Genomic DNA, 17,481 nt, shown 5'->3' with positions numbered 1-17,481 from the left:
AGAAAATTTCGAGAATAATTTTGTCATAATGAATGACAAATATTTATATGAAATTAAATTAATTTTTTTATATAAATATTTTTTTTTTATAAATTTTATACATAAATATTTACTACTTTCATATAAGTGCATATATTATTTGTTTAATTTTTGTTCTTTCTAAAACTCAAATTGAAGAAATGCATCCAGGACACATTCCTTTTTCTGTCAGCTTTAGTTGAAATCATTTTTGTTAGCAAAGTCTTCAACCTCATGCTCGAATCACATTTTATCTCATTTTTAAAATCATATGCTTAAGCCCAAAAATAAGTATATTACTTAACCTACAGGCGGTTAGTCTATTATCAAATATGCTTGCTATTGCTGGCTTTCGTGACACTTTCTAAAATTTCTATAAAAACCAGAGAGAATTCCTTATATTCGGCAAGCTTTTTCAATATGTGGCAACTCTATGTATTTTTCAAGATTTTAGAAATACGCTATAGTCGCGCTTTAAGCAAATATTTAACTTTTAATAGTTGCTAGCACATTGCTGAGTTAATTTATAATAGGTGGCAACGCTATCGAAACTAATATTTCTTCTAAAGATTACTACCATGAGCAAAAAAGAGAAAGACTTTGATAAAATTTTAAAATTCTTAATTTATTTCAAAGTAAAATCCCTTGATCTCAATACACTTATGCCAACGTTTTTTCCAATCCTCGAAACAGTTGTTCAAGTCAATCTCCGGAACAGCCTTCCATGCACGTAGCGACTCACGTTTAATGTCTTCAATTGACTTTACACGTTTTCCCCGCTGCGGTCGTTTGAGCTTGCTAAAGAGCCAGAAGTCACACGGAACTAACTCAGGCGAATACGGTGGTTACGGCACGATATTGATTAAAAATTTGGCGAAAAACTCACGAAGAATCAATGCAGCAAAGGACGGTGTATTATCGTGGTGCAAAAACCAAGAGTTGTCGGGCCATAATTTCGGCCTCTTTTTACTAACAGCTTCGTGCAAACGATCCAGAACACTCAAATAGTAGTATTCCTTGTTGACAGTTTGGGCCGTCGGTAGGAATTCGGAGTGCTTCAGACTTCGATAATCGAACATAACCTTGAGTTTTTACCTGCTTTCAATGTTTTTTTTTGGCTTCGGCTCACCTTTGACACTATATTCGGTCCAAGACTCATCACCAGTAATAATACGTTTCATGACATCCTGGTAGTTGGAAAGCATGGTTACACAGCCTTTAACGCGACGCTGTTTTTCGAAAAAATTTAGTGATTTTGGAACCTTCACTTATGCTTTAAAGAGCAAATTATATATCTAGATAGTATACGAAAACTTCTATTTGAAAATTTAACCCAAAACCTTTTCGAAAATATTAAAATATTTTCATGGAATAAAGTTTGGAGATTCAAGCAACAAGCGATAAACGTTCTTGTGTATGGAAAACTACTGTTTTTCAACACACAACTAAAACTATATACATACATACATATTTATATATATTTATACTTAACTCTAGTGGCGCGTGTGAACCACCACTAATGCAATTTAACTCCGACAATTCTGCCCATACGTGTGCGCATTATCATCGTGTCTATTTTGCATTTTGCCTGTAATTAATTTAATTAAATTACGTTGAACGTTATTGTCGTCGATAATAATCGCCGGCACGTAACTACTTAACCATAATAATAATGGAGGGGAAAAAGCGTGTACCGAATGATACGGCAAATATGCACATGTCTTCCATTATGCATACTAACGTATACACGTATGTTTGTAGAAAAATACGATAATCAGCAAAAGGAATATTAAATAGACCCCACAACGTTTTGTCAACATTAACTTTAGACCGGAGACATTCAAATACTTGCTCCCCAGAGTCCGTAGATCGTGAACAGTTTGCTGAGTGACTGAGCAAGTGTTGCGCGTGGAGGCTTGAAAGAAAAATACGCATACTCAAATATTTTTCTCAGTATAAAATGCGTAACGGTAAAGACGGAGCTAGTTAGCTCTGAGTTGTTAAAATTTGCTGGAAATAGTTTTGGGTAATATTACCGTGTTTTAACGCTTGTTCGGCTTTTTCTGTTTCCGGTCTATTATACGTATATGTAAATAGGTTTTTATGGCGACGAATGAAATTTCCAAGAAAAATTGTAGATAATAACTGTTAAATATTAAGTGCGCAACTAAGTTCTCGCTGTTTTTTTTTTAATGAATATGCGATTTTATTGTAAGGAAATGGTTACAAATGCATTATTCCTAGTATAGATAGATCACGTCTAACAGCTGGCGCCATCTATTGACAAACAGTGTTAACTTAGGCATCTAATAAAAATATGAGACCCTTGTCAGTCATCTAGCAGCGCTTCATCGTAGTTTTGAGATGGCTGCGCAGCGTTTTATAGTTCAAAGTCACCGCCGCCGTGCTCTAGAATTTATTAGCAAGATTTTAGATAAGAGAAAATTATGCAAAGGGCATAGTAAGGCTTGCCCAATGGAAGCTGCTTCTTTTTTTTTATAAAGTTCAGTACTTTTCGAAAATAAGCATGTCACTAGGCATGAAAACATCATAGTTCTCTTATATTAAATACTCCTTGATACTCGATGCTAAGCACTTTCGCATTTGTTAAGCTGAAAATTTTGTTGTTGTTGCATGAACGAAACAAAAATGGCTGAATTTGTCAAAAATCAAAAAATGGTCGATGGATTCTGCGTTTCACCTACCTTACACGCCTAAATGTATGCTACTAAATGTTAAACGAAAACTGACGCGTGCCTTCTGAATGGCGTGTTGCAAACATGATTGCTTAACGCATTCAATTTCATTATCGTAAACTTATGCGGTTATACTTTTACACTTTGTTATTGCCTGCTTGCTTCCGCTGGCAGTTTTGTATCTAAACTTAGCCGTAACCGTTTATCTCTGTGGGACAATAACCTTTAACCGAACCTAAGCTAAACGACTGTAATTGACTTGCACATACATCAGTCAACTCTATGTGTATGTGTGTCTGTCTGCATGTATGTTAATGTGTGTGTGTCTGTATGTATGTTTATGTGGGTGTATGTGCCATTTACAGCGTACAAAGTGTCGACATGTGGTTCATTAGCTGAATGTGATACCTTGCTGAGACGCATATTTGTCGGCTACTTATTACGGTATGTGTGAAAATGTGGAAACAACAACAACGATAACAGCAGCAGCAATTATAACAATAGCAATGGCATATTGTGACTTTGGTTGCAACAACAACAGCAAAACGCTAACGAGAAAGGGAAACAACTAGTAAGTAGAGACGTAAACAGCAGGTCCACCATTGTTCAAACACACGCATACATATACAAACATGCATGCATGTAGTTGTGTAGCATTACACAATAAGTCGAAGGCAAGCAATATTGTGTGAGCCATTAATGACACACACGTGTCTTCAGAATGACCTAGTTGCCATCCGCTTTCGACATTGTACGTACACACACACATGCAAATGTATATATGTATGTATGTATGGGTGTGTTTGCCGCCAGTCGTCAGTGGTGTGAATTAAAAGCATCAGCACAAACTTATGCAAATCACTTTAAATAAATACGTGTAATTTAAATAACAATCATCAAAATAATCTCAGTGACTGACAGCTGTCAGAGCATTTGTTACACTTTGCAGTTGCTACTTTATTCTAGGCAGTTGATCGAAGCCATAATGAGTGCATGAGCGCGTTGTCTTTGCGCAAGCTGTTTACCGGCAGTGAAGTAGTCCATAAAGTAATGCAAATCCTTGCCGTGGAAATGAACTTCTCTGAACCAAGGGTCTGTTGTATGACTTTACACTACTATGTAGGAGGGCACAGTTCAGCGTAATTCTAAAGAAATCAAGCTGAAACGTTGGCAGTTCACCTTCTCCTATTTGTTGCGGCAATAAAATAATGCTGAGAGCTGGTTTGGCAAAAAAATATTTATGGATAGTTTTCCGCTCAGTAGTTCCAATGCATAAGACGGTTGGTAATTTCTACCTTTTATTAAGACAACTCACAAATTGACCGATACTTTCGGGAAAGAGACTGGCGTACATTTCCTTTAAATAATTTCTAAGAAACAAACTTCAGCCGGTAGTAGTTAGACCGTTTTTTCCTCTGGGGAATTATGAACTGTGAGCTTTGAAAATCGTTGGTTTGCTCTAAGTAAGTTTCCGTGGATAAGAGCTCGATAGCTATCGCCATTTTCCACATTCCATTGTGATCTCTCAAATTGCAAATTGAAATGAAAATTGTTAATCGAGCAAATGACTTATAGCTCATGAGTGAAGAGCTCGACAAAATAATCGTTTAGAAAAAAGTAGTTTTGTTTGGAAACTGTTAACCAAAGAGACTTCCAATTGAAATTTTGGATATGTTTAATGCATTGCGATATTGCTGAACTGCAGAAAATTTTCTTCTGTCGTTCTAAATCGAGGCTCGATTTACTTAATCTTTTCCGGTGAAAGAAAATCTCGTTGAATGCCTTACAACTACAACATTTCGAGCTATAAGAAATGCAACGGTTGTTTAAAACGCTGTCGCTCTATAAATTTGTAAATAATGGGTTCTGGGGTCACTGGGGTCGCAACATTGTTAGGTTGGAATAAAATTACTGTGAGAGATGGAGCTTCCTTCCTGTATCAAAGTTTAACAAGTTAACGACGCATCTCTGACGTCTTACCGTATTAAATCACCCATGCTATTGGTGGGAGATTCCTCAACCTCGTTGCTATTGGTCCGACTTTTCGTTACTAACACATCTAGAACTTTTGGCACTTTTGGAACCGTTTCTCCCAGTTAGGCCTTCTACTTCAAAGAGTATTTCAAAACGTCTTATAGACAACACATTTCTTCGATAGAGTCTATTAAATCAACGAAATGTAGGTCTTCTAATGAAAATTTACGAGCTCAAACAGAGATCAATTTGGTCATTTATTGAGCTCATGTGAGTAGTTCGAATTCCTACTTACCTGTCCTTTGGAGAAACTTCTACTACTAGAAATTCTTAAGCCGATGAGTTGTACGTTTTCTATCAAATGAGACCTATTAGAGCGTTTACAAAATTCCTATGAATCCGCTTAAGTAAGAAGAAGTGATTGAGCGAAATGACCGAAACGACAATTACTTTACTGTGTTCTTATTTAATCAAGCATCACCCCATCGGTAAAAATTCTTAGGTGGATAAAATGTGGATCCCCTAATAAATGTAACTAAGATCTGCGAACGGTCAATTGTGCCACTCACAGAGCCCTTCTGAGTCCGTGCAGTTTCAAGTCTTTACGGTAGCTGGAACACGCGTTACTGTCGTGGTTTCTGATTAGTTCAAGCTTTCTTTTGAAAATCTGAGGTCTATATGTGGATAAAATGAGGGACTTCTAATAAATGTTTCCAGCGAAATGCACAACATTGCGCTTCTGTGTATTGCAGCGTTCAGCGGTGGGTGGAGCTGGAATAACTGTCGTGGACTCTTTTGGTTCACACTTTATTTAAGGAAGAATTTTCGTTAGTTGCAAAGTGGATTTACTCCGCCCATCCAACAAGCTTTCGTGATTTTTCAGATCCGACGAAAGTCGAGCTCGCGGTATTGCAGCCCAAAAACAAACAGTAGATTTTCTCAGCCCAGCCTAAAAGCTTCGAGCTTTAGTGACTTTTCAAGCCCGACGGAAGTCGAGCTCGCGGTACTGTAGCAAATTCCTTGATCAAATGCGTTGCCGCCGATCGATGCGATCGTAGTACTAGGTCTGAGTAAGAGTAGTATGAGGCGCTATATGCCAGACGTGGGTTCTCGAAAACACCAGTTCGTAGTTACAATTTCGGATTTTATGTATTGCTTGTTGTTCCTGACTAATCAGCCAGGTGTTTTGCCTCAGTGACCGATTACTTTCTATTAGAAAAGCAAACTTTGGTCTTCATACTTGCCGTAACGGTTGCGTATTTCCGCAATAAAATGTTATCATTTGAACGAGCGAACATAAATGTTTCGCGAAACTTTCCATGCACGTTCGCATAAAACAACAATAGCAGCGGATTATAGAGACGTCGAGTGAAAACAGCCAATAGGTAGGCGCCGTAAAGTTTCCGAAATTGAAGTACCCTTTCAGGTCTATGCATGAGTGTAGGCTCGTGTGCCTCAATTGTGGCTTTAACATGCGCATGTGCTTAGATAATGAAATTAGCACTTTTTTCTTCGAAAAAATGTGAGCGCAAATAAATATGCGCCGCTGCCGTGTGTCCACTCCACACTACACTCCACTTCACCGGTGCCCAGCGTTTCCAGTGAATTATGTATAAGTATTATTGTTTGTTTTGCTTGAAATTATTGCGCACACGCGCGTTACACACACACGCAGACTGACCGCACACATACGAGTGCATGCATACTTACACATACATACATATGTACAGTGCTACGCCATTGACCAACTGAGTGCCGGCGACTTCGCGCTTGGGTCGGCTAAGTTCACAGGAAACGCTTTGTCAACGCTCGCTCTTTGAGCGGTTGCACAACCGTACAACCGTTGTTGTTTTTTGTTGTTTTAGTGCCATCATTATTGTTGTTGTGCCATCATTATTGTTGCCGTGCTGTATGTTAAGTATTCGCTGCAAAGTTGTGGGTGTCTGATCACAGCGTCTTCAAAAGCACACGCTAAGACATACATACATACCCACAAAGACGCCAAACGACGTACACGCGCACACCTTTTCAGCGCTTTAATTATGTGAATTTCAATTTTCTAATTTGCCATTTCCTGCGATTGTTTCTGTATTTGTTCTCATGCCCCTGACAGACTTCCCGTCCATCTTGTTTGTTTGTCTTGTTTGTTTTATGCGCCTGCAACATGTTGCTACAGAGTATAACTGTTTTTTCAACTAACGGTTGTTTGTATATATATATGTAAGATCAGGATGATAAGATGCGTCGAAATCTGTGTGATTGTCGGTCCGTCCGTCCGAGCCAGCTGTAACTGTGGTTCGAAAATCTTTAAAAAGTGGGCGCGTCCACGCCCCCTAGTAAGTTTAATGCGCATATCTTCCATACCAATAAAGCTATCTCACTCAAATTTGTACGGACTAAATTTTCCTTAACCTTTCTTAGGTTAGTGGGAAAATATCCACGCCCGCTCTCCACATAACGGTTTTGTTAAAAACTACTAAAAGTCCTATAAATCTAGAACTAAAAGCACCAGTGACATCCAATTTTACACCCGAGTTGATATGAAAGCGATTTAGCTGCTGTCAAATTGGGACGATGGTCGTGCCGCCGCCCACTTTAAGGTAAAACCGCATATCTCGGCACATGTTCGACCGATTTCAACGAAATTTGGTAGGCAAGATTATTTTGACATTTCTACATTACAGTGCGATATCAGACAAAACACCTCGACTTCCCAGGTAACACAATTTATAATACTAACTGATTCTTTTACTTATATACATTATATGGTACAAATCAAGCTGAAGCTTTGCACGAACAGTGTTTTTGAGATGTGCCACCTTATGACCAAAAATTGTCCAAGTCGAAACAAAATTACTCAAGTCCCCAAATACCGTATATGTGGTTCCAAGTTGTAATAGCGAACTGTCAGATATATTATTAACATTGGAAAAAAATGCCCGCTTTTGTGCTTGTCCGTTGCGAGACTATAAAATGTTCGGCCACACCCGAATTTAACCCCTCCTTATTTGTTTTATATGTACATATGTGTTACATATGTATGTGTTTTTGTGTTCTTCCATTGCTTTATTACTTCGCTGCTTCAAAATTTGTCTTTCTTATCGAAGACATGCGCCGTTGCTTTTCTTTTTGTGCATTCATTAGCATTTCTAATAGCTGCGCGAACTGCATGTGTGCGCACTGTTGCCGAAGGTGCGCCTGGCAACAGCGTTTCCGAGCGCCGCCTCGCCATGCGCCGCTAGGCTCGAAATTTCCGTCAATAAATTATTGTGCCAAACTTAATTGCCACCAAACAAACAAACAAGCAAACAAAAATCGTGTATTTGTGTTTGCATGCATTTGCTGTTGTAATAAACCAATATTGGAGCCGAGCAGCAGCCGACGACGATCTTGAATGAAGTTCGCTCAGTGGCGCATTTTGCACACTTGTCATCGTGACTCATGCTATTTTAGGGCTCGCGCGTGTATTGTGTTTTGTACAAATAATCAGCATTTTCAGATCAGATAGGTTTCCGTTAGTTCGACAGTAATGATATAATAACGTTTAAAAATGGCAACTGTTTAACGAAGATGTTCTAGCAAATTTTAAAATGTACATACATACATACATATCGTCACCTAAAATGCAAAATAACGAAACATCACTTTTCATAAGTTGACAGGCAAAGGAAAAACGATATAATAGAACAAAATTTGAGGTTATAAAATGGTTATATATTGGTTATAAAATGGTTATATATTGGTTATAGAATGGTTATATATTGGTTACATATTGGTTATATATTGGTTATATATTGGTTACACATTGGTTACATATTGGTTATATATTGGTTACACATTGGTTACATATTGGTTATATATTGAAAATGTTATGCTACATACATATGTACATATATGTATGTAATGTGATGTAGTGCATCATAAGCAATGAAAACCTCAATTTCGATTTTTGGATGTTACGTTGTTTTGCAATTTAAGCGACGATATACATAAGTACTTATGTATAATGCATTTATTTTGCTCAGAATTCCGTCAGCGGACAACAAAGAAGATCTAATCCGCAACATGCAGATACTTATACTTATATGTTGTATAGTATATACTTAAGTTTGTATATATCCCTGCACACACGTACGCTTGTATGTATCTGTTTCTACCTTCTAATTAGCACCACGCAGTAGCCGCCTCTCGAGAATGACTATGCAAACAGCCGATTTTGACAAGCTGTTGGCCAAATTTAAGCGGTCGTGTGCGAACAAATTAAATAAAATACCGTGAGCCTTCAGTCACGCAGTCATACAGCGGCAAAGCCACACGCGCATAACCTCGTTACCTCTATTGCAACGAAAACAAAAAATACCAAAAACAAAAGGTTGAAAAATTTACGGGGAAAAAAATTAATCACAAGTAAGGCAGGCCTAAGTTGGGGTGTAACCGAATATTTCATGCTTTTGGAACTTACAAGGCTCAAAGCCAACTAAAGGCGTTATATACAGTTAGAAGCCCGAAAAAAACGAATTTTCCATATTTTTTTTTTGAGAAAACTTTGACATTTAATGATTAAAAAATTTTTACACAAAGCATGATATCTTTTCACTGTGTTTCAAGGGGTAACATGGGTTTTCTCGAGTAAGAAACAGCATTTTTTCAAGAATTCTTTTCTCATATAAAAAATGAAATTTTTTATTAGAATTTTTTATTATAAAAAATATACACTAATGACAAAGAAATTCAGAAATTTTTGGAAAAAAATATTTTAAACTCGGCCATGGCGACACCATTTCCTGTGAACCATCGGAAAATAGATGCCTGCGCGTTGGCAGGACAACTCCTTACAGGATCATCTAAAGTGAAAAAATACGTGTTTAGTAAAAATCTTAATTTCGAACATGGACGAGAGGAAAAAACTGAAAATTGGATTTTTAGCAGACATTTTTACAAAAAATTAAAATTTCAGTGAAAATTTCGCGACATTTTTTTTCAAATAGTTTTGATCTAAAAAAATCCTGTGTCCAAGTATTTAAGAATTCTATGTCAAAGACCTGTATAAAATTTCATGAAGATCGGTTGAGTAGTTCTCGAGAAATCTTGCCTACCGAATTCAAAACACACAGTTTCGAGAAAAACGCGTTTAAAGACGGCGCACTTAGCCTAGCTAGCCTCGAGCGCACAAGTTCTCCAGGCTTGTATCTCCGAAACTATTACTCGGATCAACTTAAAAATTAAGGACAAAATTCTTTATGTGTTAGGTATAGAATTTTAGAAGATAAGATGAAAAAGTCGATTTTTTGAAATCCGTAAACTTATATAACCCCTTAAGGTATCTCACTAACCATACCATTTTAGGTGTTTTCATCCGACTCTTTAACCACAAAGATGCAACGTCCAAGGAAAAAATTATCTCAACTTTTACTCACAAATGACAGACACTCATTCACTTTTACGACAGACAAATGGACGGACGGACCGACCGACCGACGGTTAGACATTCACCCGGATTTCAACTCGCCTCGTCACCCTGCTCATTTTTATATATCTAACCCTCTATCTGATCGATTATTTTTAGTTGATACAAACAACCGTTAGGCGTACAAAACTATTATACTCTGTAACAATATGTTGCAAGCGTATGAAAATAAAGAAGAAACTCGTAAATAAACACGCGCGCGCATAAAATAATATTATTTGCCTTCACACACGCACAAAGACACATTTGCTCATACAGGCATGCATTAAAGCCGACAATGCCAGCTAGCATTGCCTGCGATTGCCAAATAACGCGATAAACAAGAAAAATGAAAGAAGAATCACACATTATAATAATAATAACAACAACAACAACAAAAATTGTTGTCGTCATTCACGAAGCGCACTGAAAAAGATCAATAAAACTTCAAGTGGGTTTGTGTACAAACAATCAAACACAGACACACATACACACATATACAATATTTATATATATGTATATACATATATATGTAAATATGTATATGTACCATATAGATAATAAAAAATATAACCAGTGCGCGTTTTGGGCATAACAATAAGCATATGGCCCGCTAAACGGGTCTGCACACGCCGCTTACAACGGGTAGGCTGGTTGGCTGGCTGGCTGGCAGGCTTGGTGTTTGATAGCGCGTGTAATGAGCGCACACACGTGCGCAAATACTTGTCGCTTTGTTGGTTCAGCTACTAGAAATGCTTATAGCAGTTTCGTGCCATTTACTAGCTCGTTTTGCAAAATATATATGTATGTATGTATGTCGCTACGTCTTCGTCTATGTTCAATTTCATGCCACAATGACTTCTGGGGTTTTACGCCTAATTTTATGTGCTGCCTTCGATTTGGAATTACTGCTTGAAGACACATGCGTTCCAAGCAAGTGAAAGGGCGACTAACAACTATTTCGAAGCACATGAAAGGCGCATTACTGGGTAGGAGGGGATGGGTAGGTGGCAAAAGGACAAAAACCACAGCAACCACAGTTATGAAAAGCAATAAATCGGCAAGTTTGCACACCGTAACTAATTAAAGCTAATAGGCGCATATCTTTAACCTTACATTACGTACGTCCCTCATTGTACATACATATGTATGTATGTATATACCTACCTACATGTACGTAGAGGCGTGTATGTCTTATCATAACATGCCAGGCAAAGCTTAGTATATCTCGTTATCATAACACAACAACCATTGCCACATGCCATGTTGCAATGTTCGAGGAACGAGTGTTTGCAAAGCCATGAAGCATACGTGATAACCTTAAGCACAACGACAATAAAAACACGACAATGGAGCCTCGGTTAGCTTTGGTTTAGAGATGTTTCTTAACTCCAGTGGTACTATAGATTATATTAAAAACGGTTCAGTAGTAAAAACCGGCATCCGTCATCGAGTTCTTCAGATTTTCAGTAACAATCCAAAAGCAGGAACCATGCGCCTTGAGTTAATCTTAAAATGTTGGCGTCAATTTCGAGATTTGCTTAGTTGCGCATAAGACATGTGGTAATAGGTTAAGTTAGGTTAATCTGGTAGGCCAGTAAGGCACGCATATACCAGTTTGGTCCTTTGCGATACCAGATGGAGTTTAGTTGCTAGGTCCAAGAGGAGTAGTCATCTTTCATAGACTATGCGCCTTTTCTTTGGTGACCTGTTCTAGGCATTTCTTGCAGTCCTTTCGATCTATCAGGCCCATCCTGCGGGCGTGTGTCGCCACCAGACAGTGACCAGTTAGTATTCCGATCGTGTTCCTACAGTCTCTTCTATCGAGTGCCAATAGGAATTTTGCGTCCGATCTACCGTTTTGCGCATTACTTCTGCAGTTTTGCGCCCAGGTAGCTCGTTCCAGCGGGTTTTGATTTTCTTTACCATGCTTCTGTCAAGATTGTCATATAGACAATTTATGGGTTTCCCAATATTGATCACGTTTTCGGATGATAGCCGTACAACATTCTTGGAAAATGTCGTCCACTATTTCATTGCTCTCGATGCCTTTGTGGCCTGAAGTAGAAGGGAAGTTGCTTACTTCTGGCAACACTTTCCGCTGCCGCCCCTACTTCCCAAGACACTTGTGGTCGATATGCGATACGAGGTTACTGTAGTATACGACATAATAAGTCCGCACAATAAAAACCAAGGTATTTTTAGTATACCGATCTCCGATTTATAGTCATATATATAATAACGCATCGAAAACCTTCAAAACTAGGAACGAAACGGCCCAGCCGCCTCAACTTTTAATTAATTAATCGTTCGTTCCTATATTCCAATGCGAAAACAAACGAAATCGGACTACAACCACGCCTACTTCCCATATAACCCAATTTTAAACTCCAAATGATTCTTTCAATTTCCTGTATGCAAATCAAGTAACAGTCAATATTTTGGGATATAACTTTGTCCGAATAGTGCGCTTAGAAGAGGTCAAATAAAAATTGTTTAAATCGGACTAAAACTTTTCAAGTTCGCATATAGGGAATATTAGAGTTCCAATTCCGTACATCTTATCGAAATTATCGATTAAAATGTGAGATATAATATTAAAATTTGAAGAAGATTCTAATAATAGTAGTCTGGTATGTCAAAAATTGGTCGAATCGGCACAAAAATTTAGCTCCCATGTACCTAATAGAAAGATTTTCGAACTTCCAGTTGACTTTGTGCGTGAAATAACGGTCAATATGTGAGTTACTTTAATAAAACTGAGGGAGCTTGTTTTTCCAATAACGTTGCATCTATTTGCCTAAAATGGTTAATATCGTGTGAAAACTTGCCATACACCAAACATAACTTACAAAACCTTATGCCAGTTTGCAAGAGTATGAAATATTCGATTACACCCGAACTTAGCCATTCCTTACTTGGTTTTAAATTTTATTATATGTAATTGCAGACGCTACACGTGCCGTCGTTTTCCGTTCGTCATACAAATTTACACTTGGGTATGTCTGAATGTGTTTACTTCAAGAGTTTTCGTTTTTCTTTTCTGGGCCAAGTTGCTCAACTTGTATATATGTATGTGTATACAAGTATACAGTTATATATGTATTATATACAAGCATGTACTTTGATGTTTATATTATTGTTATTGTTGTGCGTGTTTGCTTTGCCCTTTAATGTTTAGAATGCTTTGGCCTAGAGTGCTAATATATATGTAAGTATATAAATGCATGGTGTGCGTGTGTCTATCTGTTCAGTGTCCAAAAGTCGACGATTTAAGTGCACACGAGTGTGAATAATCTAATTTCTCGTAAAGAAGCAGTTAGAAAAGGAAATACAAATAATAAAAATTCCACGCTTATATCTTAGTTGATTGTTTGATCCAGGTTTACCAGGCATTTTTGCTGCGCGTGCATTTGGATATCACAAGTTTTCAGCTGCTTCCGGTACTGCTGTTGAAATTTAATGACCAACTTTTGCTAGTTGGTTGACCGGGATAACCTGCTGATCATTGGCATGTAACAGAAAAAATAACTTTATACATATATATATAAGTAAATATATATATACTTATGTATATTTATACTTATATACTGTCAACACTTTTACCATTCGACTAAATTGGCGACGTCTTAACAGCAAACAAATTATTGTCCTACTTTTATTTTACTGCCAGAAAGTAAATCAAGCAATTCCACCTACGAGAAAATACTTGTGTATATAAAGAACAACAACGAGCGACATCTTCAACAAATGCTCTGAGAAAATGTACAGCTACTGTAAAATACCGCTACTTAATATTTCATTCAAAAGTGTGTGTTGCAATTTTGCTTATCCCCTTGCTTGCTGCTCACTGACATTTTGAGCATTCTCTTGAGCGTGTTTACAAGTATTAATTTTTAATTTCTCCTTACATGGATGGGGTATTATAATTTTGTGCAGGCACGTGTGGCATACTGTCACGGTGTAAAAATATTTGAGGTTTTATGTGTGGGTTGACGGCGTGGCTGTGTCAAAAGTGGTTTGGAACTTGACTAAAGCTTGATTTTTAACTGGAAATAAAAACAAAGTGAAATAATTAAAATAAAATAAATTAAATTTAAAAAAATAAAATTAAAAAAATAGAAAAAATTAACATAAAATTTTATACAATTTGTAGTATTAATATTTAAAATAAACTAATTTACATTAAATTAAATTAGATGTAATTAAACTAATGCAAATGTGGTTCCAGGGTAGGTGACAGTTACTAAGAGGGGATGTTTAGTGACATGCAAGTGGCACATACCGTTGCTGTGACGACAGCAATGATGATGCGGAAGGCTTTTCATCTCCTCACCCGCAAAAAAATTAATTATAGTTTACTAAATTAAATGAAATTAAAATAAAGTAAAATATAAAGTAGAATAAAATATAATAAATTAAAATAAAATAAAAAAAAATAAAATTAAGTAAAATATAGAAAAATAATATTTTATACAATTTATAAAAAAAAATCCAATTAAATCAAATTAAATTAAATTAAGTTAAATTAAAATAAAGTAAAATAAAATGATATAAAATAAAATAAAATAAAATAAAGTAAAATAAAATAAAATAAAATAAAATAAAATAAAATAAAATAAATTAAATTAAATTAAATTAAATTAAATTAAATTAAATTAAATTAAATTAAACTAAATTAAATTAACTTAAATTAAGCTAAGTTAAATTAAATTAAATTAATTAAATTAATTAATTCAAAAATACATTTATTTTAAAAATTTAGTACTTTATATTTGTATCTATACTTTTTTAAACCATTTTGCAAAAAATTGAAATAAATCTATTTTTAATTGTATTTATAATAAATAAAAAAATTTATATACAAACAATATCAATTCAATTGAATATCTTTAACAACTTCTAAACGCAACTCATCAATGAATATTTTCTACTTTCAAATCTCTTTGCAGACATACTGCAGTTACAACAACAACAGATTTGAATTATTAAATTACACAGCTGAAGCTTAGCTACCATGGCGCCCACAATCTGTTCTGAGAAAAAGCCGCGCCAAATACGCGCAAATCTCAAGGAAATACGCCGCCAGCCAAATACCACAGCCAACGCATTATTGTCAACGCTAACGACGCCCGGCAACGCTGCGACGAATGGCAGTGGCACATCTAGCATTATAAATTACGGTAAGTTGCACGTTGATGTGCGTGTGTTTTTGTGTTACAACAACCAAGCAACTAATTAGTTAGGGGTGGCCGCACGCGGCATGCCACGGCGTATACGTAACGAGCACGCGTACGACACCATATGCCAGCGGCATACGAGCGTGTGAAACTGATTTTACATAAGCGCGCTCATCAAGCTCATCTACATAATATCGAGAGCTAGCCGCCAGCTAGGCTTGGCGTGCTTACAATTCCGCGCTGTTGTGTGGTGAAATGCATTTGTTGTACGCCGCGATTGTCGTTGGCTTGAAATGTAAATTTCATTTGCGTAATGTTAATTTAGCTGCGCTTGTTACGCTACACGTGGCCGTCCGTTGTACCCCTCGTTTGTAGTTCGCTTTCACGTTTCTCGTTTACTGATTCCCCATTTTTGTTTGCATTAATTCTCAACTTTTGCATATTTGAATCGCCGTTATCGGGCGATTGTTGTTAGTGTTGTTGTATTTTATATAGTTGTATAGTTATATTATTTATTATGGTCACGCTGTGTATTTAACATTTTTGCATTTCTATTGTATATACATATATATATACATACATATATGTATATATGTATATATATATATATACAAATTTTGTTTTTGGTTTTATTAACTCGCTGCTGGCTGCCTTCGGAGAAAGTAGCAAGAAGCAGCAGTCTTTTTGCCGCTCTTTGCTTAAAGAAGAGAATTTTAAATTTTTTTTCCTACATACCGTTTCTGCAAATTGCCTGAATCATGATTTGCTGTGCGCCCACATTTGGGAAAGTGCAATAAAATAGAAAATGACAGCAAACTGCAGAGAAATTCCATTTGTCATACGCGACTGCAAGTCATCGGCGCGTAGCTTTCTTTGTTCGTTCTTATTCGCTGTCATTCCTAACATTTAGTACAACGATGCGGTTCTTGTTTTTGTTGTTAAGCACTAATGTATAAAACTCAATGTAAAATTTTCATTACGTAAATGCAATTACTGTCATTTGGTTATGCATTCCTTTTTCAATTTCGTGTTATGCAAGCAAACCTGATGTGAGTTGTGGCATATGGATTGTTACAAAACTATTGGAAACAAAAAAAGTGCATATAATAGAAATAAATAAATATATTTGATTAATGAACGGTAAACAAGATTTTTAAATTTGTTTTTATAACGAGAAAAAATCTTTGCATCTTCACAAACAAAAAGCTTTCATACATACCTGCACTTAATTTCGATTGTTCAGTTTGTACGGCAGCTATATGTTGTAGTTGTCCGATCTGAACAATTTTTTCGGAAATTGCATTACTGATTTTCAAAATAAACCGTGTCGAATTTCGTGAAGAAATCTCGTCAAATGAAAAAGTTTTCCATACAAGTACTTGTTTTCGAACGTTTAGTTTGTATGGCAGCTATATGCTATAGTAGTCCGATCAGAACAATTTCTTCGGAAATTGCATTACTGCTTTTCAAAATAAACATTGTCAAATTTCGCGAAAATAACTCGTCAAATGAAAAAGTTTTCCATACAAGTACTTGTTTTCGAACGTTCAGCGTGTATGGCAGCTGTATGCTATAGTAGTCAGATCTGAACAATTTCTTCGGAAATTGCATTACTGCTTTTCAAAATAAACCATGTCAAATTTCGTGAAGAAATCTCGTCAAATGAAAAAGTTTTCCATACAAGTACTTGTTTTCGAACGTTTAGTTTGTATGGCAGCTATATGCTATAGTAGTCCGATATCGACAGCTCCAACAAATGAGTAGCTTCTAGGGGAGTAAAGAAGGTTTGCAAAATTTCAGATGTATACCTCATAAACTAAGGCTTTAGTTCTCGTGTATACAGACAGCAATTTTTTAATGCGAGAAAAGAGCGTAACTCTATGCCTCATTGAAATGCCATAACTAATAATTTCCTATCTCTTCTTCATTAAGCCTGTATATCGCATTTATACCAACTTCTCTTACGATTCACATTTTTAAAAGCTAAACACTTAACTTTCCTGTAGTTGTCATTCAAAATATTTCTTTACCAATTACTCTTTCGATTCACCGCTTTGCTAATCCTCAACGCTTAAACCAACATTTATATTATTGTACATAAACAGTATTTTCTTCTCAAAACAACAAATATGTAAATCTTCTAGTTAATCAACAGAAATAACTATTT

At 36.2% G+C, this 17,481-nt stretch overlaps 1 protein-coding gene across 2 annotated transcripts in view; it reads left to right on the top strand.

Moving 5' to 3' along the window:
* LOC126751743 (uncharacterized) overlaps positions 1 to 17,481 on the top strand; it is a 52,437-nt gene that overhangs the window by 20,440 nt on the left and 14,516 nt on the right. The window contains exons 1-2 of one of the 2 annotated variants that reach the window (XM_050462252.1): positions 13,188 to 13,206; positions 15,087 to 15,317. In XM_050462252.1, coding sequence (XP_050318209.1) covers positions 15,152 to 15,317 — 166 coding nt within the window. In that variant the 5' untranslated portion in view covers positions 13,188 to 13,206; positions 15,087 to 15,151. Of the gene's footprint in view, positions 1 to 13,187; positions 13,207 to 15,086; positions 15,318 to 17,481 lie in introns of those variants that run through there. The other variant, XM_050462251.1, reaches the window with a different exon arrangement.

The sequence above is a fragment of the Bactrocera neohumeralis genome, chromosome 2, assembly GCF_024586455.1.
Source record: "Bactrocera neohumeralis isolate Rockhampton chromosome 2, APGP_CSIRO_Bneo_wtdbg2-racon-allhic-juicebox.fasta_v2, whole genome shotgun sequence".
NCBI lineage: Eukaryota > Metazoa > Arthropoda > Insecta > Diptera > Tephritidae > Bactrocera > Bactrocera neohumeralis.
The sequence above is the reverse complement of the archived record's forward strand: the minus strand, read 5'-3'. Positions and strand labels throughout refer to the sequence as shown.